The 24,933-nt window shown below is 41.7% G+C and overlaps 1 protein-coding gene across 3 annotated transcripts in view; it reads left to right on the top strand.

Annotated features, from left to right (window-relative positions):
* The window catches only part of LOC307249663 (band 4.1-like protein 1), a 107,257-nt gene that overhangs the window by 51,074 nt on the left and 31,250 nt on the right, over positions 1–24,933 (top strand). For all 3 annotated transcript variants that reach the window (XM_080026497.1, XM_080026498.1, XM_080026499.1), the window contains exons 2-7: positions 3,748–3,868; positions 9,200–9,367; positions 16,503–16,607; positions 23,228–23,270; positions 24,119–24,194; positions 24,573–24,791. In XM_080026497.1, coding sequence (XP_079882623.1) covers positions 3,830–3,868; positions 9,200–9,367; positions 16,503–16,607; positions 23,228–23,270; positions 24,119–24,194; positions 24,573–24,791 — 650 coding nt within the window. In that variant the 5' untranslated portion in view covers positions 3,748–3,829. The remainder of the gene's footprint in view (positions 1–3,747; positions 3,869–9,199; positions 9,368–16,502; positions 16,608–23,227; positions 23,271–24,118; positions 24,195–24,572; positions 24,792–24,933) is intronic.

Genomic DNA, 24,933 nt, shown 5'->3' on the forward strand with positions numbered 1-24,933 from the left:
CATAGTGTAATGTTTATGTGGGTGTGGGGGTCATTGCCTTTTATTTAAGTCATTTATGGTAGTGGGAATTCATTAAGGAGATTTTGCGTGTGTTTTCCTTGGCTTAGCTATACTTTATACAGGCAGCATGATGGTAGTAACTGGAAAGACATAAGCAGAGGGTGAGTAGGACCTGTCTTTCTCTCTTTGTGATTACTGGACTGCATGGTGCGCTCAATATATTCGCTAATAGATAAATGTGATTAAGGCCGAGGAGCAGAGCCATGGACACTACAATGGAATTAGTGTTGTGCAATGGGCCCGTATAGTGATGACGGTGCGCTGTCGGGGGCTGGGATGAGGTGAGACGTTATGTTTGCTGAAGGATGGTACAGGGAGCTTATACTGTAGCAGCCATGGCCCCGCGGATCTGTTTCAAAACCACTTTCTCACGCTGACGAGAGGTGAATGCTGGCCGCGTTTTACTTTTTGAGTCCGGATGCTGCATCAGCTTCATTTCTACATTGTCATTCATTTCTTATCCTTTCACTTTTATCATGGATCAGACACACCCACACAAACATCCAAATGTGCTTACACAAATGTGTCACAACTATGCCCTAGTCTTGGCCTGTCATAGTCCTCCCTCGTGTCTCCCTATAGGAATTAATAAAAGAAGGAGACTGGAATTAAAAATGGATTCCTATTTATTTCTATTTCTGTGGCGTATGGTGCACTTTGAAGAAGGATACTCCCTGGTTAGGGGACGCAAGTGGACTTACGTGGATGTTTCGTGCTTGTAAAAACCCGAATATTGAATTGAGAAACATGGGACATGTATAATGCTAAGTCCCAGCATCCATGGAGGCAGAAGCTAAACTGCCAGAAGTCTGTTTCACTTACAGCTGTATTAGCTGCAGACCATCTCCATCTCCTGCTTGCAAATAAAACACTTTTGGTGAAATGTAATGAATATATTTACTACCTTCTATTAGTAAATGATCTAACAATACTTATGAACCTTTTGATATTTTTCGGAGACAGAATCCTGTTCCCCGTTTGCATTGTAGTGAAGGGTGGCATCAACTTCTGGGCCCAGGGACCGCACATAGACATGCAATATCTTGCAAGTAGGGAGCCAAGCTAACCATGGGCTTAGCTTAGCCCGCTTAGCCCAAGGTTGTATACGGTACCTGCCACTGATCCTGGGGGCCTGGTCCCTCTGTTTACTCCATCCCTCCGTCACGTGACTAGAGAGACCATTGGCTGTGGAACTAAAAGACAGTCCTCCTCTATGCTGTTACCATGGTAACTGCATCTACTGTAGTAGGTAATGCGCCAGTGCTCTTCCACACAGACATGCGTGCTCCCTCTCTCATCGCTCCCTCCACTTTGTCTCTTACCTCTGATGACAACCAAGAGAAGACAAGGGGTAGGCAAGGGACAATGCTATATGCGTATAAGAGGAGAGCAGTGTTTCATAACCTTCCAATCAATGAGACAATGTGCTTTTCTGCTGTGGGTATTGCCCATGGAAGATTATCAAAGGCACAGATATTGTTAGTGTATATAAAACACAAGGAAGCACACAGTATATTCCTGCACTGTCAAACGCTTCCGTCTCCCCTCTGCAGAGGTGTTGGTTGCTGGGATGATACAGGCGGAATTCCGGGGTGTGTGTCATATGCAATTAATGCATTGGCAAAGGTCTCCACTGTCCTGCTCTGTGGCATTCACCTGTAATTGGGCAATTCAAATAATTTCATGAGAAGATGCCTCAATCGGGGACCCCATTTACTACAAACTACATTGCGCATTATGTGATTTGTATTCTCAATTTTTTACAGTTTGTGTTGTGCGTGTGTGTACCCAAGGGCTTTTCCATTATGTGCTCATGTGTATTGTATAACATCTTTTACGGGCCACTTCAAAGCAAACAGTAACTATCGATTTGGGTGTAGTTATAAAAAATAAATGTGTGTTATGGGTTGGCTGTGTGCTCGTTAATGTGTTCAGAATCCAAATGAAAAATGTCCACAGCAGGAGGGGAGTGCAAAAGGGTTAGACTACTGGAGATGTTCTCAGATCATTTGTTGTTTGTGAACGCAGCACAGCCGAAGACAGGTATATCCACACAGGCTGTAGATGAGTCCATGTGCCATGTAGCCCAGATGGATGTTAGGTTAATGGGGGAGGTGGGGGGGGGGGGGGGGGGCAGCTTCTGTTTGACTTGGAAAGAATGAGTGTGTGCACACAGGGGGATAAGCTCGTTATTTTCAGGTAGACTGAATAGGACTATGAAACAAGTGTGGTAAAATAAATACCTTTATTTCTTCTGCCATCAGAACATGTTACAATCCCTGCCCCCAACCCCCTTATCAGAGAGTATACTTGGCAGTTACACTTGGCAGTCATATCCAAGATTCAGCCAGTGAGAACAGTGAGGGGGACATTGATTCAGTAACTTATACTGTAGCTCAGGGACCACACAGTACGATCCAACGCATGTCGAGTGTGGGCGAAACGAGGCCCTGAGTGGACATACTACCAGCACACTCCGCACTTCACTTCACTGGTCCCCAAGGAGGGGAATTCATTTCTGTCAAATGGCTGTGATTGTAAGTAATGGGATGGTTGTGATAGCCCAGCAGAAGAAGGAGGAGAGAGGGGTTCACACTCCTTTAACCACCTGCAATATGTCAAGACCTTCCCTGGCTGGGGGTCGCAGAGGGGATTGTCTTTTTCTCTGAACAAGTGTGAACCGGTTGTGTTCCTATAGCCTCAGTCGTGATGGCCCGTAACCCCCCAAAGTGCGCTATGTTGGGCTGATTTGCCGCTGGTGGGGCAGAGACCTTCAGGGTCAAATAGAAAATAGAAAACTGGATTCTCTCTCTCTCTCTCTCTCTCTATATATATATATATATATATATATATATATATATATATATATATATATATATATATATATATGGTCCTTGAGTGTTGTCTAGGGGGAGCTATAATACACAGTCATTATTCCTCCTATCCGCTGTGTTGAGCATGATGCCGCTGAGATTCTGTTTACACATTATGGGCCCTGCCTGCCTTTTATTAAAGGTCACAGAGGAACACGTTTCAGGGTCATGAGCATTTATTTTTTTCAATTTGATGGGGAATCCACTAAGGGGTTATTCAAAGGAGAAATCCACCCTAGATCACATGCCTCCATATCCAGAGGGTTTTGTTGTATAATGGGGAATCACAGAGCTAAAGGTTTTGTTTTCAATGAATCACTCTCCAATGACATTCACCAGCCATACAGGGAGACATTCTTTATCGGGTATAGGCAGAGAAGCAAGTTTGTAGACGACCATGTATCAAGCATCATGCACATAGGAGTAACCCAGCCCATCTTTGCTTAAAAAACACATTAAACATCTAGAGTATATGCAGTGGTGAAATAAGACATAGATGAGATTATATACCTTCATAACACCGTACTGCATGACATACGGCTATTTTTTAATGCTATACAAAGTAAATCAGACAAAAAAAACAGTATCATATAGCTACCGATAACCCAGAGTTGCTCATCTCTGAGTTGACCAACTCAGAGCGCTGGATTAAACTCAGAGTATGTAAACCCTGCTACCTGATACAGGCCTCAGCTCTTTGGATTCTGAAGGGGAGCATGCATTAACACTTTTGACAAGGTGTTTTGAAGGGAAGGGTCTTTGATCAGCTGAGACACTATTTGAAAGGTTTCCCTGTGTTCTTCTTTCCTCTCAGGTTGGTGTTACTCTGCTGAAGAGACACAGGACGGTCCTGAAGTGAAGTGAGCGAGACAGGAGTCCAACCCAGGGCAGCAGCCATGCAGGACTCAGCCTCCGACAGCAAGATGGCCAAACAGGTCAGCATGGCCCTCATCACATTAATGGATGATACTGCTAAACGATACAGGAAATATAGTCACTTTGACTTCCAAAGATTGTTCCTGGAATGTTCCACTCTGACTGGGTTGCACCAGCTATTGGTAAATCCCATGGTTTGTGTGTAAGATCTTTGTAATTATAAGTTTCAAACTAGAAAATCCTGCGGAGATTTTAAAAGTACGGGCCCTCCCGGCGCCGACCGCCAGCCCCGCCTCCGCGCATGCATGCTCAATGGTCACATATTCGTATTGGTCACAGATTTCAGTGTAGCGCAGCAACGTGATTTGAGAAGCCTATCCCTCCAGGTGAGGGAAGGGGAGCGGGAGCCTTGTTTGAGACAGTTATTTGTCGTCATAATGACTGATAACGGGGCTGAACCATCAAAGAAAAAAAAGAAAATGCAATGAAGAAAAGGTAAAAGGGAGGGAAGCAACGTGTACACAATTTCACGGGCGCGAACTAGACTTCAGTGTACTCCTAAATGAATGAGGGGTAGCCTACTAAAACAAAGTTTACTTTGCTTCACCATCATCAGATGACCATTATTCATCTGAAATAGTCATTATTTACAACAACATAAACACATTACCTCATCGTGATCCATACTAACTGCCGTCTCTCGTTCACTCGCTTTCTGTGAGGACACGGAATCTTTCAGCTCCGTGCAAGTTATTAGTGAACCTGCATCAACTCATTGCAATCAGGTGTGTTTGGCACTGACTGGCATTAGTTGATGCAGAGTCACCAACCACTCTCACGGAGCCGAAAAGAGTCTGGTGCCCTCACACTTTCAAAAAAAATACTACCGCTTTTGTCCAAAGGGGCCGCCAACGGACAAAGTTACTCGTAGTGGCTTTAAGTCACTGTCCTGGTTCGGAGTATTTTAACTGTTTCAAATATCAGTGGTTTAAAGAGTGAAAACCATACTTGAGTATGAGAAAAGATGTCTAACTACAAGAATGACTCTGTTACACGTTTCTAGTCACATATTACAATACCACTTGAGTTAAAGGGCAAAAGCATGATTTTAAAAGTAAGAGTATTTGTGTAAGTATCACCAGGAGATGTAGCCTACTTAAAATATTAAAAGTAAAAGTGACTGTTCAACTATTATAGCCTATACAGTATATATAAGATTATTTGGTAACGCTTTATATTAAGGTTCTTGTTATAAGCCTTAGTAAATAGGTAATAAGGACCTTATTAGATGCTTATTAACATTAATTTGTGTTAATAAGACTATATATAAGTGTTAATAATAACATAATAAACATGTTGACAGTGTGATTATAAGACTTTTATAAGCACTTATAAGACACTTCTTAACTATTAATTGATTGCTTAATATCATTAATAAAAGTCTTATGAGTTTCTGATAGCTGTTAATAAAAGCGTTACAAACCTATTTATTGAGTCTCACTAACTTGCCTATTATGTCATTGTTAAACCTTTACTAAGCATTGTTTGTTGCTTTATGAAGGTAAACACATCTTTATTAATCAATTAATAACAGTTAACTATGCTCTATGAACAATGCTTATTAAGGTTAATAAGCCCTTTATTAAACACTTAATAACAGTTAATACGTACTATATCTTGTCAAGGAGGATACAATGAGAATTAGAAAAACGACATGTAAATACAATGTTAGAGCGGTGAAGGTATTTGATTAGCTTTAATGTTTTTCTTGTTGAAGTACCTTCAAAAATGAGTTTTCTGAGTTTGGTTTGCAGCGCCATATCTTAGTTGGCTAAAGTCACTGATTTTCATCCCTCTTTCCAAAATGTTGTCTTTTGGCATCTAGCATAATGAGTGCACAATATATTTGTTTTTGCTCTGAAGTGATTCTTTCACCTCTATGTGTGCACACACATGTTGAGTGAGTGTTAAAATGAGATGCCCCGAGAACGTAGTATATTTTTCACAATCTATGATGAATATGACTCGTATGATCGGTTTTGTGCCTCAAATCAGATCCTTAAAGGGCTTTTATTTTGAAGGTAGTTGTAAAACCGGAAGTTCCGTGTATGCAAGTCGCTGATGGCTTGACGCCAGCTTGACGGCCATGCTTGACAAAGTGTTTCACGAAAGTAAGGAGAACATGTCGGAGTCGTCAGCACGGTCAGCACCCCAAACCAGGTCTCTGAAAAATAAGAGGGTGAGGTCCGAACTGGAGGATGACTCTTCTGGTAAGTTTAAGAATGTAATGGTATAGTAACATTAGCTGGTTCTAGCTTGCTAGTTGTTTGCCTAGCTTACATTACTTTCTTTCAGAAGCTTTGGTGAGCTTCTTTTTTGAGCTAACGTTTAGCTTACACTATCATAAAAACTGCAACCAAACGTATCTATTAACAGTTGTGTCATTCTAGCTTGTCAGGAAGGGGCAAAGTAATGCTGAATGGTTATTTCTGTGCTGACCCAGATGCTGCCCAAATTGTCCTAACTGCCAAACTGGGTCTACAGAAATATAAACATGAGCTGGCCAGGTATAAATTAGAATGCCAGGATGTAAAAATAAAAGACCTGACAACGGAGAGAGATTTCTTGAAGGGACAACTATCTGAATGAAAGAAAATATTTACTTTTTTCCAACAATTGTCACCATTACAGACTAAATTTACTTTGATACTGCACCCCTTTTTGCAGATTCCATGTCCAAATCGCTTAAATGCTTAGTATAGTATAACCTGTCTGCTATCTGTCTAATTGTGATCAATGTTTCTTTGTGTTGTCTTTATACAGTAACAAGAAAGACCAGCCTGACTCAACCTTCCCCTGGGGCTCAAGTCCGTTGTCGTCTGACTCCTCTGACTCCTCCTCAGACGATGGGAAGAGGAAGAGGAAGTATAGCAGAAGTCAGCATTATACTGTTGCAGAGGGGGCCAGCAGAAGAAGGCTTTTTTTTTTAAATGATCTATTTTTGAATTGTATTACTTGATTTTATTTCAATACATTTTAAACTTAAGACTGACCAATTTTCTTACTATTTTGTTGACACAATCGGGGAACGGTGGGACTTGAAAATATTCCCACCTCCAAAGTGGGGAATGACAAAACAAGTTTGAGAACCACTGGGTTAGCATCTATATAGTTGTATGTGGTTTTCTGCTTGTCCTATCTGCAACAGTATAATGCTGACTTCTGATACAGCAACGTCTCGCCCAAATTCCTCTAGTGAGGATTGCCATCTCCATAAGGTTACAGATTCAATATGCAGAAGCAACTCATACAACCCCACGTCATTTTATATTGTTTTACCTACAACAGAGTTTTTTTTAAATTATTGTTTGATGGAAGTTTTTTTTGCTCTACTCGTTTAATTGTTTTGTTGTTCTTATTCATTTAATATTTTAAATTAATAGTCTTAATCATTGGACACTTGAATTGATGTCAGGCAGCATTTTTATTTTACAAAGGTATTTATTTTTTTACATTTAGTAAAATGTTGTTCATGAAAGTTCTGGGAAACAAACAAACATGTTTACAATTGCACAGTTGTTAAGTGTTTTTTTTCTTTAAAAGTAAGTTTTTGTGCTTCACCTCTGTAACATTGTATTTACATGTAGCTTTTTTTAATTCACATTGTATCCACCTTGACAAGATATAGTACTTATTAACTGTTAAAAAGTGTATGTTAAAGGATTTATTAACCTTAATAAGCATTGTTCTCGCTTTAGATCCAGTACCTTCAAAATGCATTATTACCTGTTTAATAAAGGACTTATTAACCTTAATAAACATTGTTCTCGCTTTAGATCTGTTACCTTCAAAATGCATTATTACCTGTTTAATAAAGGACTTATTGGCCTTAATAAGCATTGTTCTCGCTTTAGATCCAGTACCTTCAAAATGCATTATTACCTGTTTAATAAAGGACTTATTGGCCTTAATAAGCATTGTTCTCGCTTTAGATCAGGTACCTTCAAAATGCATTATTACCTGTTTAATAAAGGACTTATTAACCTTAATAAGCATCGTTCTTAGAACATAGTTAACTGCTAATAAACAAATAATAAAGGTGTGTTCACCTTCATAAAGCAACAAACAATCCTTAGTAAAGGTTTAACTATGACATAATAGGTAAGTTAGTAAGACTCAATAAATGGGTTTGTAACGCTTTTATTAACAGCTATCAGAAACTCATGAGACTTTCATTAATGCTATTAAGCAATCAATAAATAGTTAAGAAGTTTCTCATAAGTGCTTATAAAAGTCTTATAATCACACAGTAAACACGTTTATTGTGTTATTATTAACACTTAAATATAATCTTATTAATACAAACTGATGTTTATAAGCATCTTATAAGGTCCTTATTACCTATTAACTAAGGCTTATAACAAGAACCTTAATATAAAGCGTTACCGATTATTTCTCATGACTTAAAGGCCTACTTCACCGATTTGAATATGAAGGTGTATTGAATTCTGAGATCCTATGTAGTATACATATACAAAAAAAAAACGTACTTTGTAAATATTACTGTGATGTCACAGTAAAAGACATCACAGTAATATTTACAAAGTAAGTTTTTTTTAACCCTATATTTCTCTTTCTGTGATGTCACGAGAAAGAGAAATTTAGGGTTAAAAAAAACACTCTTTCTGCCTTTTTGAACCGATTTCAATTTTTTTCTCACATTTATACTACATAGGATCTGAGAATTCAATACACCTTCATATTCAAACCGGTGAAGTAGGCCTTTAATGTAAAAGCAGGGTTTGTAGCCGGGAATAAACTCCACATACATTTTATTTTCATTGTGGATAATATGAGTATTTAGTTGATCCATATATTGATTGTTTGCTCTGTAAAAATGAAACTGATTCAAAGGAAAAGCAGCAGATTCTCATTCTGGGAAGTTGGAACCATGAAATTCTGCTTTAGAAAATCATTTATAATAGTCACTAGAAAATACATTTTTGACAGTCAAGTTATCTATTGATTGACTAATGTTGCATCTGTGCTTGACGGCCTATATACAGTTGGGTATATACACTTCATGTGCAAACAAATTCATGGTAAAGTTACCTGTTAGGTAGTTAAGACTACAGTTATCAGATACATAAAGTGGAGCAAAATGTAGAATATCTCCCACTGAATTGTAATGAAGTAGAAGTAGAACATGAAAATAAACTACTCTGGTAAAGTAGGCTACAAGTGGCTCAAACTTGTGCAGTCCTGGAGTAAATGTAGTTAGTTTCATCACACCACTGTCAAATATCCATTCAGGTATTACGGATTTGGGATGATGGATGAAATTTAGAACTCTGTGGTTAAATTGCCTCTTTTTATATCTATGTGTGCAGGAACTGAACTCCAAGTATCTGGACGAACACACGGAAGCAGACGACATGTCTGAGAAGATGTCCCCAAACAAAACCCTCAAATCTCCCCAGAAGGGCTCCAAACGCCTTAAGACCACCCCCTTCAGAGTCACCCTCATGGACTGCTCCGAGTACCAAGGAGAGATTGAGGTATGCACCGTGGGAAGACAATTTGCCATGTACTAGCATTAGCCTCGGCATGCTTTGAAACAAAGTGTTGAAAAGGCGACATTCTTTTTTTCCCTTTGTTGTTATTTTCCTCTGGAGGCGGTGTGTGTGTGTGTGTGTGTTTGTGTTGTACACTGCTGCACAGAGCGGATACACCAGACAGAGAGGATGCAGAGAGCAGGGGGGGGGGGGCATGCTGAGAGCTTACCAGGGGGGCAAAGCCTAAGCAATGTTACACTGTTATATACACACAGGCTGCACAACAAAATATAGTTCAGTATGAAAAGTCTTGGTTCCACACAATATAGCCATTGTCATTACTCATGAAGTGTGACAAAGGATATGTCTCACTTGGTGGCATGCATAAGAGTGTCGAGTAGAGTTGGATGTAGCTGTGCTCATGTCCTTGTATAGTAGCTCAGACAGAAGCCAGAGATCTGGGCGCTCATATGTAGAAATACAAAGTTGTTCTTCTTCTCACCCATTTTCAACCATAAAAAGCAAGTTTAGTAAAGTTTAATTAGTGGATTTCATGGTTTGTCACTATTACAGTCTGTCCACTGGTTTTATCATTTTTGTTCATTGTTCAAAAATAAACAATTTTTTTCAATTCAGTCCAGTTCAAATAAGCAGCATCGTTTTCCTTCTAGATTGTTGCACAGTATTTACATATTTTGCATCATTGTTGTGGAAATAATTCATATCCAAATACTTGCCTGGGGAGAAGACACTGCGGAATTATTTTTTTTGTTTCGTTTGGATTCCACTCACTGAGTATCTATCTACACGCCCACATCCAGCCCGTTTGGCACATAAATCAGGCTTCTGTCTGGGCCAGCCTGTGTGACAGTCCACTACCCTTTCCTCTGCATCCCTGCGTTCCAAATCACATACTTTTTCTTTTTACTACACTACATACTAAAGTACAGAAGAGTTTTGGAGCCACAGGAGAGAAGAAAAATCAGATAAGGAAGTTTTTTTTCATTATGTCGAGAAATGTCAAGAATGAAGACGAATACTCAAATTGGAGTTAGTGGGACATTTATGTATTTTCAGCATACTACAATTGACGTGCATGTATTGGGACACCATAAATCTTTTTCTGGCATACTAAATAGTAGGGAAATATGGGGATTGGAACGCAGGGCATATCTTCTGAAGGACTGCTGTCTGATGCTACCAGACCATCGTACTTAATTTCATTTGTACAGAAGGTCTGGAACTGCTCTATTTGGCAAACGTTCACTCACTTGGAGGCGGGTGTCTGTTGAAGTTTAAAACTATTGGATCTGCCCAGTGCCACTCTGGATCAGCCAACCAATCGCTAACGTTTGGTCGTGACGTATGTCATGAGCCGGCTTCTGACGGTGCGTTCCAGTTGGACAGGGAACTCGGAAATTTCCGACTTCACTACATATTGTAGTCTAAGGATCTACCAGTACCTGGCAACGGTAACTTGCTAGAGCCTAACGTTTAGTTATTTGGATCAGGAAAGGTTGTAGGCGTCCATACTTTCCCGAGCAGATGCACTGGAACACAGACAGGTCGGAACTCGGAACTACCAATTCGGACATTTCCGACTTCCGAGTATAAAGGAACGCAGCATTCAACTGAAACTGGAGCAAGACTTCGACATCATTGTTCTCAGCCACGCGCTTTGTTCACTGATTGGACACTCAGAAATCTGATTCGAGCAGGATCCGACTTATACACCCCAGCCCCAGACTGACTACTGAAGGGAAAATGAAATTTGGGCGGAAGTAGGTAGGCGGGCGGAGCCAGGCTAGTCTGATGCAACATGGACTGGAGAATGTTCATTGGTTGGACTGGCTATCAGTCAACCGACAAAACCCGCCACTAAAAGTGGAGTCAAGGAGCGCTTGTCATCCAAATCACTTTTTGTAAAAATTCAGTGAATTTCTGCAAACAATAAGCTACCTGTTTGTACTGTGTGTGAGGCTGGGCGTTGAAGACAAATCTGGTGTTAATACACAGTTTAGCCTCTGTAAACTGGTATGTAAATAAAGTGTATGCAAACAAAGGGAGACCAGCGTTACTAGCAACATGCCTGTTTACCATGTATTAACACTGGATTTGTTATCAGTGCACACACATCACGTCAAGGTAGCAGATCATGAGGAGATGTTCACTGATTTTGACAAAAAGTGATTTTGACAACAAGCGTTCTCCAGAATCGCTGACCCTTTAATCTGGTACCCCTGTGCGTATGAGAACACTGTTCGTCAGTACCTTAACCTATGATAGAGGTACCCATATGGCAGTTGAAAAAGAAAATCTGCAACATTTACGGTTGATCAAAAAAACCTTCTTGGTAATGTTTATGGGAAGGTTAATTCAAAGAAACATTGATGCAAAGCGCGCGACATCATCTGCAACTGCAACAAAATAAGACATGTCAGCAAAAGGTCAACAAAGCTAGTTTTCAAGGAATAGTTTGACTTCTTTCCAAGAAATAGTCCAGCCCATAAGCCCCTCTGTAATACCACAATTTAGCATTCTTACACCAACAAGACATCTGTAAAGGTATCTGTAAATATTACAATTGGAAATATCAGGAAACCTTTTAAACTTTTATTTATTAACTTAAAATGTAGAGACTGATTAAAAAAAAAGTAAAAGTAAATTATTCCTTCCAAATCCTTAACAATAACTTTCTGTTCAAAATATGTCTCAAGTCAAATCTGATATAACACAACTACATTGGAGTTATACAACGTTATGTTGACGTTATACTCCTCTGTCGAGTTGCACTCCTTAGGATATGTTTATTTATCTTCATGTGTGAAATGGAGTGGCTTTTTAATACTGTATTTTGTTAAATGAAAAAAAGTTTTTGTTTTAGTTTCAATATTGATTCCATGCTGGAGCTATAATGATATGTAGAAATCGTATAGATACTTAGGGTCACACAGGACGTCCCTTCTGCCAAATAAAAGCCTGCATAAGGAAATCTATAGTTATTGCGTGGTTGCAAGCTAGGTGCAGCCAAGGAGAAAATAGAGGAGCAATGTTGTTAAGATGAGTAACCCCCGAGGATAGTTATGCACAAGTGCATGGAACTTTGGTGTTTGGGGGGACAGGGCACTGTTTATGTATGAACGTGTGAGGTAGGAATATAAGGAATGCTACGCTAGCACCGTCATCTCTCTCAGCACTATGCAAACAGTGAGACATGCCTCTTGGCCTTTTCAACACCACAACAGTTTGCTTTAAGGTTATGAAAACTGAATGCCTGCCTGCCCTCACAGTACAGTCAATCATTGCCAGAGACTGTGGTACAAAGCAGCTTCTTGTCAGCCCATGGTTGTAACATTCTGGTTTTAGGAAGATTATCAGACTGTCAGGTTAAGTGCTGGTGGGACTTCATGCCTACCATGTATTCAAACCTCCCTCATAACTCCAGTAGTTGGTAATAACAGCGTTGCGAGAAAGGACGGCCACATTTTGGGAATGCTCTCCCCTGCTGCAGTTCATGGTGTTAATTAACTCTCTTGTCATGAACACACATTACCCACTTCTTCTTACCTAGTCCAACCCTCTGCTCAAAGGGGTTTAACTATGCACAGCCATGGTCAAGCCTGGCTGGGCCAATGTGTAGAACAGTTTTTATGATGGTTGACTGCCAACATTCGGGACTCTATTCAGGTGTTGCAATGCACAGTGTTGTACAGTTGTGAATATATTGCTGCCGAGCAGAGAGAGAATAGACTGGGTTATGCATTTCTAAGACTGTAGAACTTATAACGTTTTGCTGGCTGAGGCAGATGCATTAGGCTACACTATACTCTTACTTTACTTTGGACATTGTTGCCATTGGTGACCCACTGACTAACGTGATAACATGATAAGAGCTTGAAAGCACATCCCAAGTATTGCTCACCCAAGCTTTCACCCAGTGAGGCAAAGGCAAAGTACTTCTTCAAGTGATAGCGTTTAGAAACAAGAAGAAACAAGACAGCAGAGGGGATAGTTTCCCTGGTAACTGCCCGCTGTATCTCCCTGTCACCTCCCGTATAGTGGGCTCCAAGGGATGAGACAGTGTGTGTGAGAGTATAATAATACATAGGCCTACTGTATGTGTGTGGTTCACTGTGGGGTCTAAACATAACATTCTTTTTCTTGAAGGAATTGATGATTTAATATTGCATGTGTCCCATATAATGTGAACATGAAAACATTTTTTAAACATGAGCTTGCTAAAGCTAATCTTTGGTGCCAGTGCTGTAAGTGATTCCTTCAAATAGGTCAGGGTGTCCAGTAGGCTGGTGCGGAATGCCGATCAAATGACCATCAACGTGAAGATGTCTGGTTGTTTTGTTTGTCTTCAGTTATTAAGAAACATAATTGATAAAGAAAATCAAATGTTATATCTGCACTGCTCTTTCTGGTGGATCATAACAATCAATGTTAATCAGCACAAGTGCCTCTTCTATTTGTTCTGGTTTCCATAGCATTTTACTAGGAGGCATGTTTGCTAATCAGTGTGCTACCGTGGTAACTATTGTCTGTAGCTTTTCATTGTTTCTGAATATGATGTTATCTGTTTTAAAGCATAGCCGTGTTTCCACCGCAGGAACTAGTTCCCATAACTAGGACCCTTTGTGTGTTTCCACCACAGACACTAGGGTCTGAACTGGAGTTCCTGGAACCTGTCTTTTTTTGGGGCATTTTTATGCTTTATTGACAGTGCAGAGAGACAGAGGTGAAATGGGGCAGAAAGGAGAGTGACATGCAGAGAACGACCGCGGGTGGGAATCGAACCCGGGTCTGCTGCTGGGCCCAGCCCGGGAGGGGGACGCCTTACCAACTGAGCTAAAGGCGCCCCCCCTGGAACTTGTCTTACCCCAGAAAAAGATCCTGCTCGGGGGGTAGGTCTTTACAGAGGTTCAGGAACCTTTGAGGCAGGGTTACAGTGCTGAAGATGTCTGATTGGTGGAGTTGCCTGCTCGCAGCTTTTCACCCGCGATGTTCAAATCTCCACTTAGCGAGCGTCTCATTTCCTGGTTTGAATTTATTACATTTGCGATCAAATAAAAAGCATACAGCAACAGCACAACATGAGCGTCCTCCGTACTATCGCCCGGGCCACACATTATGCATCTGTTGCGCTCGTGTCTGCCTATTATTATTACTTTCTTCTCAGTGAACGTTAAGATTATAGTAGCCGTTTGTATACAGTCTATGGAGCAGCCGCATAGTGCGCTCGCCAGCGATGCAACACTTCAGCTCAGTAGTCTCGCCTTTTATTTTTCCTCTTTTTTTTAACTGTTAGATGGCCACTGTTCTCTGATTAAATAAACAGAGAAATAATCTGTCCGCTGCCCGTGTTAACAGATCAGGGCCCGGTTTCCCGATAACGTCCTCTCTTAGCGAGCTACGAAGACTCCTACGTTATGACTTACCAAAGTTGTTTACCTCTGTAGTCGTGGTTCCCGAACGGTCTCTTAGGAGAAACACTCCCTACGTCGTTCGTACACTGCTGAAATCGATTGCTCAGAGTTTGATTTTCCATTTCCTGCTCATTTCATGTGCAGCTGCATGACAACACTAGGCCTATGTTATTAAACTTATTGCAGTCTTTACGAATACTTATTGCAGTCTTTCGGCCTAGAAATCCTTCTTGGCCGAAACATTTATTTAACACTAGAAGCGCCAGCGTTCTATGCTGCCTAATCAAATCTACCCGTGCATTTCTAGTGTAATAAAGTCATACATTAGTTTGTTTAATCATCATCTGTGTTTTGGACCTCTTGTTTTATAATCTAAGTATCTATAAGAACACTAATCACGTTTCGTAGTGGGTCATTAATGAAACTGAAAGTAGATATAATACTACTAGTATTACTAGCGACTAGTGAAACATCACTCCAGTAGAGCTAAGAAGGCTCTAAGGGCGCTCCAGACCAACCTTACCAACGTATGATATACGAAAGAGATTCGTAGCAAAGAACGTTTCGGGAAACACGCAAAATGTTAAGTAGGAACTCTAAGTAGGGGTTACGAATGACGTAGCGCTAAGAAGGCGTTAAAGAGGATTATTTATCGCATAATTTTACAATATTCCCTCATTTAGGCTTCATAGTACATGCAAAAGGGACAGGCACACCCAGGGGGCTGTCTGCTTGGCAGTGCAGTCTGAGTGCATTTCCCCCTTTGTGCATGCTTTGTGAATTGGACGCTGTGTTTTTTTCTAATTTGCACAGGTTTAATGGATGCTAAAGCAGCTCAATCCTTGTGTGGATTGTACCACAAACGCACCAATTGTTGTACAGGGTTTGCTATGCACATCTTGCATCCAGGCTCTGTTCCAGGGATATAGGCATACCTCTATCACATCTGACTCTCCTGGAGGTTTAAATAAAATCTATGTGAAACTTTCCCTTGAATGTGAAAACATGTACTTGTCTCTTGAATGTGGAATCATATGTTTCTGAATTGTCATCTTGAACTCAGTCAATAGCAGTCTAAATCCATGGCTCCAGTACAGAGACCAATCTTCCACAGCAATTCACAGTCCATTTTCACTGTCAAGTGTTCGATGCACACCGAATGGGTGAGCTATGTGCCTAGAGAATAGGAACGCAATCTCTAAAGCACAGCTGTCTAATGGGGTCTGATATTGATGAGACAGATTATTCCCAGTACAACGGAGCTATGCTAGTGGACTCTTATGTACTTAGGGTCACATCCACTAGAGGATTCCGCCGCTTTTGTGAAAGAAAAAAATAGTGCCCAATCCACAGAACATGCGGAAAGGGGAAATGTGCGCAGTCTCCTCTGAAATGATGTTACTGCCTGCTGTGTGTCTTCACCGTGCCCAGGACAACTTTATCTTCATAGTGTAATTAATACCACAGAGCATCAAGTGAATGACGTGGACCCCTTCCCCTCCGGTGCCACCCACCCCTCCTGTCCCTGATACAGCTGTACAGGTGTTTCCTCCTTGGCCTGCCCACTCACTCACGTAAACGCTAAACAAGGGCAAACTGCACCCATCTTCCAAACTGTTCTTAAACTGTTCTTCTTCTGCATTATGTTGACCTTCTATTATTATAATATATTGGTACCACTGATGTGACATGTTTTGTCTTTACAGAAACACTCCAAAGGACAGAGCCTGACCGACATGGTGTGTGAGCACCTCAACTTGCTGGAGAAGGATTACTTTGGTCTGACCTTTGCTGACGCGGACACCCAGAAGGTCAGTGGAGTGTGTGTGTGGAGTGTGTGTGTGGAGTGTGTGTGTGGAGTGTGTGTGCCCACAGTAACCTTGTGGGACGTCTCGGTGCATAAACATGTTGCTGCCGGAAAACAAATCTGTATTCCTATCAGTGGTCGGTTGGGTCAGTTCTCTGTGGGGTGCACTATCCATCATTCAACAATGAATAGAAAAATGGAAATGTTTCAAGCTAGCTCTCTCTCTCTCTCTCTCTCTCTCTCTCTCTCTCTCTCTCTCTCTCTCTCTCTCTCTCTCTCTCTCTCTCTCTCTCTCTCTCTCTCTGGGTGAAAAACACAGCCGGATGCAAAAGCTTGAGAATAGATGAACAGACCCGGAAAATCTGCCTCATCCGCTTAGCGAGTTGACTACATGAAATGTAGTTTTACAATGTATTGTATCTACCATTCAAAAGATGCAATCACTTGTTTTATTGTTGTTTATCCTTTCTCCTTTAATAAAGGCCATATTATCAAAAACCTCTATATTTCCTTTGAAAAGATTTTCGCCTCAAAGGAACAATTGAATGATTAAACGTCCACTCAGTCGCAGCATGCCCAAAGTTTTGCATGGCATTGAAAAATATTGTTGTAACAGTTTTTCCTCCCAATTAATAACATTTGATATTACAATTGTTTTCAGTCCTGAAAAGCATAATTGAGCATGGTTTATTATAAAACCACCAAGGACTTGCATTTGGGCTCAAAGGTGGTCTTTTGCCACCTGCTGTCTACACAGTGGTTAGATAGGTTTTTAAGTCAAAAGTCTAGGTCTTTTATTGTCAGTTCTGATATATGCAAGACATACATCAGACTCAAAATGGCGTTTATCTCTGGCCCACAGTGCAGTGAGAACGATAAAATAAAAAATATAGAGTTAAATAAGATAAACAAGGTAAACATAAACAATATTGGGGGCACCCTTAGCTCAGTTGGTAGGGCGTCTCCCCCCCCCCCCTCCCCCGGGCTGGGCCCAGCAGCAGACCCGGGTTCGATTCCCGCCCCCGCGGTCGTTCTCTGCATGTTACTCCCCTCTCTTCCCCATTTCACCTCTGTCTCTCTGCACTATCAATAAAGCATAAAAAATGCGAAAAAAATTAAAAAAAATTACACAAGATAACACAAAGGAATTTTCTGTGCAATATAAAACAGTATGTATAAAATAGAAAGTCAAAAGTAGATAAGTTAAATTTAACTGTGATTTGTCAGTCCGCAGCGTGCTCAGCTGACATTCCATCCATGATCCAGTTCAGATAGTGATAACGCTCCATTAACTTTCCCTTTTCTACTTAGAGGTTTAAGGAATAGCTTTGGTCACCTGTTCATTCCAGCCAATTAATTGCCCATAGAATGTGTGGTGGTGTTTTTCCCTCTGGCTGTATTTTGCATGGTAGAATTTTGATAATAATAATAATAATAATAATAATAATAATAATAATAATAATAATAATAATAATAATAATAATAATAATAATAATACTAATAATACTAATAATAATAATAATAATAATAATAATAATAATAATACATTTAATTTATAGGCGCCTTTCAAGGCACCCAAGGTCACCTTACAGAGCATAAAATCATCATAAAATCATTAAAAACAAGACATTGTGGAAAAAACAAAACATCAAAACAAACAAACAATCAAGACAGGGACCAGTTATATGTTGTGTGCGAGTTTGAACAGGTGAGTTTTGAGTTGTGACTTGAAGGTTGTAATGGTGTCTGACTGTTTTATGTGTGGGGGGAGGGAGTTCCAGAGCCTGGGTGCTGAACAGCTGAATGACCGGGCACCCATTGTGCTGAGGCGTGATGTGGGGATGGATAGTAGTCCAGCAGAGGATGAGCGGAGGGAGCGGGAGGGAGTGTAGTCTTGGAGGAGGTTGCAGAGGTAATTGGGGGCTAGGTTGTGGAGAGCTTTGTAGGTGAGGAGCAGGGTTTTGTATTGGATGCAGTAGGGTACTGGGAGCCAGTGAAGTTGGATGAGGACAGGGGTGATGTGTTCAGATGATTTGGTGCGGGTGATGATCCGGGCGGCTGAGTTCTGAATGATCTGCAGTCTGTTGATGAGTTTGGTGGGGAGTCCGGTGAGGAGGGCGTTGCAGTAGTCTATACGTGATGTGACAAATGAGTGAACCAGGATGTCAGTGCTGGATTGGGTCAGTGATGGGCAGAGTCTGGTGATGTTGCGGAGGTGGAAGAATGCAGTCCGTGTGATGTTTTGAATATGGGGTGCGAATGAGAGGGTGTTGTCCAGGATGATGCCGAGGCTCTTAACTTTGGAGGAGAAGGGTACTGGGAATCCATCGATGTGTATGAGTGGAGCTAGGGTGTGTTGTGATTTGGTGAGGGTGGATTTGGAGCCGATGAGCCTCGGTCTTGTTTGCGTTGAGTTTTAGGAAGTTCCTGCTCATCCAGCTCGGGATGTCTTCCAGGCACCCGGATCCACCTCTCAAGGTCCTCCCCGTTGGTTGAGGGTTAAACACCCAATCTCCACCCCCGGCTGCCCTGCTCAACTGCCCCGAAACTCCCCGATAGAGTAAAAGAAACCAAAACAAAACACAACAGAGCCAGGGGGGAAGAGGACTCAGCAGATTATCACACCACCACCCATTCTCATTGGGATAAGTGATACCTAGCTAGTAAACCTTCAATCAGCTGAGAAATCATTTTTGACATTTTAGGCAGAATGTCCGACCATGTTTTCCTTCTGATCTTTGTTGAGGGATCAAGCTCATTATCCTTTAATCAGGTAACTGCCACCAAACTGATGGGTCCTAAGGCACTCACAGTAGGCCAGACTCCCTTAGGCTGCGTTTGTGTGTGTGTGTGTGTGTGTGTGTGTGTGTGTGTGTGTGTGTGTGTGTGTGTGTGTGTGTGTGTGTGTGTGTGTGTGTGTGTGTGTGTGTGTGTGTGTGTGTGTGTGTGTGTGTGTGTGTGTGTGTGTGTGTGTGTGTGTGTGTGTGTGTGTGTGTGTGTGTGTGTGTGTGTGTTTATGTGTGATTGCACAACATGACTACAGAGGAGCCTCCTGGCTTTTGAAGATAAAGGAAAAAGATGACAAGACTTAAGTCCCTCTAAACATCTGGAGCGTAGCCTCTGTCACCATGATCAGCTCGTGAATACTTCTTTGACATGCTGTGACTGACAGGGTATGTATAGGCTTTTGATGGAGAGTGACCTAACTTACACACACACACACACACACACACACACACACACACACACACACACACACACACACACACACACACACACACACACACACACACACACACACACACACACACACACAGAGGCTCATCAAAGACAGGGCTTATCAGAGCAGGAGCCTATACTGTCTGGGGGTCATTGCTGATGGCTTAGAACAAAACAACAAGCCCTAAGAATTAAAATGTCATTTCAGATGCCCTTTTCTACGCCTCAGTCAGGCTTGGGGAATGAGGATTTCTTTTATCTATGCCCTTCGGGAGGACATTCATTCCGTGTGATTGCTTTATGAACTAAGGTTTCAGGCAAAAGAAAGAGCTAGAGCGAGCCTTGAACGGCCACTCATTATAAAGTTGTTCCTGCTTTTTCTGCAGAGAAAGGCAAAGCGGTAGAAAGCGCCTTCCTAATTGAGTGCTCTCTTTGGCCTTGGTTGATAGAAGATAGATTGGAAGAGACGATAAATGTCTTTCGGTTCATTAAAGTCTTCAGCAGCCAGATTAAACACCGGAGTAGTATGTGTATTTGTGCACGTGTGTGTGTGTGTGTGTGTGTGTGTGTGTGTGTGTGTGTGTGTGTGTGTGTGTGTGTGTGTGTGTGTGTGTGTGTGTGTGTGTGTGTGTGTGTGTGTGTGTGTGTGTGTGTGTGTGTGTGTGTGTGTGTGTGTGTGTGTGTGTGTGTGTGTGTGTGTGTGTGTGTGTGTGTGTGTGTGTGTGTGTGTGTGTGTGTGTGTGTGTGTGTGTGTGTGAACGTGAAGACACAACTCACATAGCCAGAGACGCTTGCTGAAGTTGGCCACAGCATTGCGTTGTGCTGTGTCTAGCGTTCATGCACCTCATTCCAACTTGATGTGATACAATCTGCCAAAAACACCATCAGCGTTTAGGAGCAGCTGCCGTGGGGCATTCAACTTATTGGAAATCACTGCCAGCACACAACTATGTTGCAAATGTTGGACAGTTGTTTCGTCCCACTAAATTCCAGACTGAAATATCGCAACAGAAATGGGATGGATTGCCATTTTGGGACAGCTGATTGTGAGCTGAAGCATGTAGCCTATACTGATTTCTTTTGGGCAATCGTAAAGGCCGTATCTCACTGGGCTGCGACTGTTTGCAACAAGTTGGAGACTGCATTCGCGAGGGAGTCTCTAAACTGTCTTGAAACTTTCACGGGGGTCTCAATTTTCTGTCATGACTCGAAGAGCCTCGCAGTCCTGTCGCTTGAATTTTGAACATGTTCAAAAGATTTGTGCGACAAATGCTCTCTCAAAATAGTCTCAGAGTGGTCGCAGGTGTGTCTCACGCGTCGCAAACCCTTCTCAATTTAGTCTCCGCGAGTCAGAAAGTGTGAGAAGTTTGAGAATTTGCAAGGGTTTGGTGACCTATGAAACTAAATTGAGACACAAATGCGACTGATTTGAGACACAAATGAGACTGACATTCCGTTCGTGCGACACTCGCCAGACGTTCGCAAGACATAAATGCGAGCGCCAAGCAAGTTTTGGACAGGACATTCGCAAATGTGGGTAAGTTCCAACTCAGGGCGCACTTACACTAGGGCCGCTGTTCCGTGCCCGAGCTCATTTGCATACTGAAGTCTAGAACGTTTGGCTAGTGTGACCACGCCATCCGTATTCCAGCACAGAAAAGCCCCTTGGCCACGGCACACTTGGGAGAGGTGTGCCAGAGAGAACGGCACAGATGCTAATGAGATGACACGTGCACACGCACGGATACGCAACGTGAGCTGGATGATGTAGTCCATGCGCGACCCTTCTTCTTTAATTGTAAACAATGGCGGCAAGAGGTTCACGAGTGGGTTCCGGTGTGATCGCGAAGTGGAGAGTTTGCTAGAAATTTCCTGCAACACGGAACAGGCAAACCTGCCTAGTGTGAGCGTGCCCTCAGTGAGACTGCAAGTGAAAATTGTTGCTAATTTGCATATTTTCTCGCAATTTTGTGTCTCCAACTTGTCGCAAACAGTCGCAGCCCAGTGAGATTTATTTTATTATTAATATGATATATGGATAACTACTGGATGGATTGGCACAGCATTAGCTACAGATATCCACAATGCCAAATGTTCCTAACAAATTACCTGACCTTTACTTTCAGTGCGATTGGAGATTTTCACTTACTTTTCATATAGTGCAACCGTGAGGTTTACATTTGGATCTAGATTGTCTGTTGTGTTGAAATGTCTATACAATAGAAATAGAAATAGAAATATTATTGGGCACTCCCAAGTTTGATCCAATTTAATCATGTCTGGCACAACTTTGCATACTGTGAAGGTTGACAGAGTAGCAGGAACAATGCTGAGGGGTCCAGTGTGTTTGTGACTTATGGCCTCCTAGAAACTTTGCATTCATTCGGTTTGTGGTGTTTTATGAATTCCTAAACATATTCAAATCCCTTTATACTGTATATGTACTGTATATGTTTTAATTAGGTATCACATTGCTGAGATCTGAGCTCTCACATTGCACTTCCAACCCATCCCTTGCGCTGTGAATTTGTGTTACCGCGACTTTGCCGAAAACTAACCGGTTCGAAAAGTATTTAATCCTGCTGCTATCAGCGTTGTTAACGACCACATGAAACTGTCATTTGTTTTTGTTGTTTAGTACTTTTTTTGTCTTATTTATTTATTTATTTGTTTGTTTGATGCTGTTTCTTTTTATATGCTGGCTGTTATCCAAATGGCCCCTCTGGGATAATAAAGACACCTTGAAGTATGCAACAGTAAAGAGTCACATTGTGTACCAGCATGGATGCCAAAAGAAAAGAAACTGGCATTTCAAAGTCAAAGTCTTTTATTGTCAGTTCTGATATAAGACATACATCAGAATCAAAATGGCGTTTATCTCTGGCCCACAGTGCAGTTGGAACGATAAAAAAAATATAGCTATACATATACACATTAGCACGGTAAGACTAGTTGGGGGAGTTATTTAATTAGTACCCTCTATTGCCATCTGTGTGTTTTGTGCCTTTAAACAGCATGGGCTCCCTGTGTGTGTGTGTGTGTGTGTGTGTGTGTGCGCGTGCGTGCGCGCGCGTGTGTGTGTGTGTGTGTGTGTGTGTGTGCAATGCACCACTGATCAGATCTGCTCTAGAAGCTAAATCTCAAATGGTGCCCCTGTAGGTGACTCGGGATGTGATGAGATCAGGTAGCTGGCTGACAGTGATACGGCAACACAGTGAAACAAACAGATGCTTGGATTAACTCTGCTCTCTGCATGTTTGAGCGGCGGGAAGGCCCAATGCATTTATTTAACCATATGGAAAAGCTTTCATTAGTAACACTGATGGCAATTAGAGCAATGTGTGAAACTGTGCATTAGCCACGTAGCAAGCCTGCCCTGTGTGAACACTGCCTTCTGTCTTTTAGAACTGGTTGGACCCCTCGAAGGAGATCAAGAAGCAGATGCGCAGTGAGTGTCTTTTCCATTGTACTGTAGCTGAGATGATAAATGTTTTAATCCTCAATTCAAATTGATGCACAGTTTTGTGTTAAGGTAAAAAATCAGCAGTGAAAAACATAGTACATTTTGAGATAAGATGTCTTCTTTCATGCTATTATACAACCCCAATTCCCCCAAAAAGTTGGGACGTTATGTAAGATGTGAATCAAACAGAATGTGATCATTTTCTAATCCTTTTCGACACGTATTCAATAAAAAAACAGCACAAACACAACATGTGTATTTGTTTAAGCCGATAAACTTTATTGTTTTCTGTAAATATACACAGATTATTTGTTTTTTAATTGCAACACGTTTTCAATTGTGTCAGTGTCTAACCACTCTCACAGAGCCGAAAAGATTCCATGCCCTTTCACACTTTCACCACGGACATGCATTATAATGCTTCCTTATCATTTGACACTCGCACCGGCCAGCATGCGCTAGAAAACAGCTTTACAGCTGGCGTCGAAAAAATACTACCACTTTTGTCCAAAGGGGCCGCCAGCCGCCAAAGTTCCGCGTAGCCACTTTAACATAATCATTCTTAGAACTATTCTTAAGGTTTTTACTAAATAATTTGTTCATATGCTGTTTATTGTGGGATTTATGATACTTTTTTTCTACACATGCAGAAAATTCCTTTTAAGACCTGTACATTATATTATCTTTTGATTTATAAAATGACAACGAGGCTGAATCCAAATCTCTTCTGTTGAACCTAATATTTTGTAAATATGAAATGAAGATTTGAACCCCGGCTTAATGCAGCATGTAGATTGCAAAACCTTTCTGCTCTCATCCACATTCCTCCTCAGACGCTCCATGGCACTTTGCCTTCACCGTCAAGTTCTACCCTCCGGATCCCTCACAGCTCACCGAGGATATCACCAGGTAGAACAAGCCTTTAACACACACACACACACACACACACACACACACACACACACACACACACACACACACACACACACACACACACACATTCATGGTTACAACAGTTTCATCGAATGGAGAAATTGCGTACACACGTCTGCCCTTGTTTATTTTCCCAAAGACATGTGTTTACATTACATTGCAACAATTTCCATGGCCTATTTGCTGCGGTGTCAAAGCAAACCAAATCCCTCGCTCCTTTGTGAGGATTAGGAGCTTGGAATGCCACTAACTGCCATGGATTAACCAGGGGTGAATTCTTGTAGGAGCTTGCCTTGCGCTCAAGCTTGTCTGACTGCCTGACCCCCTTTTTGTGTGTCTCTCTCTCTCTGACAGATACTACCTGTGTCTGCAGCTGAGAGATGACATGCTGTCAGGCCGCCTGCCCTGCTCCTTTGTGACTCACGCCCTGCTGGGCTCCTACAGCGTGCAGGCTGAGCTGGGCGACTACGACCAGGAGGACCACGGCACAGACTACGTCAGCGACTTCCGCTTTGCCCCCAACCAGACCCGCCAGCTGGAGGAGAGGGTCATGGAGCTCCATCACAACTACAAGTACGGGACCCTTTGATTGAGTTCATTTTAAAATCACAAATAAACATTATTTAACACACATATACATCGATACATTGAAACATTGATACATCGATACACACACACACACACGCACGCACGCACGCACACACACACACACACA

This window comes from Ammodytes marinus (genome assembly GCF_949987685.1).
Source record: "Ammodytes marinus genome assembly, chromosome: 4".
Lineage (NCBI taxonomy): Eukaryota > Metazoa > Chordata > Actinopteri > Uranoscopiformes > Ammodytidae > Ammodytes > Ammodytes marinus.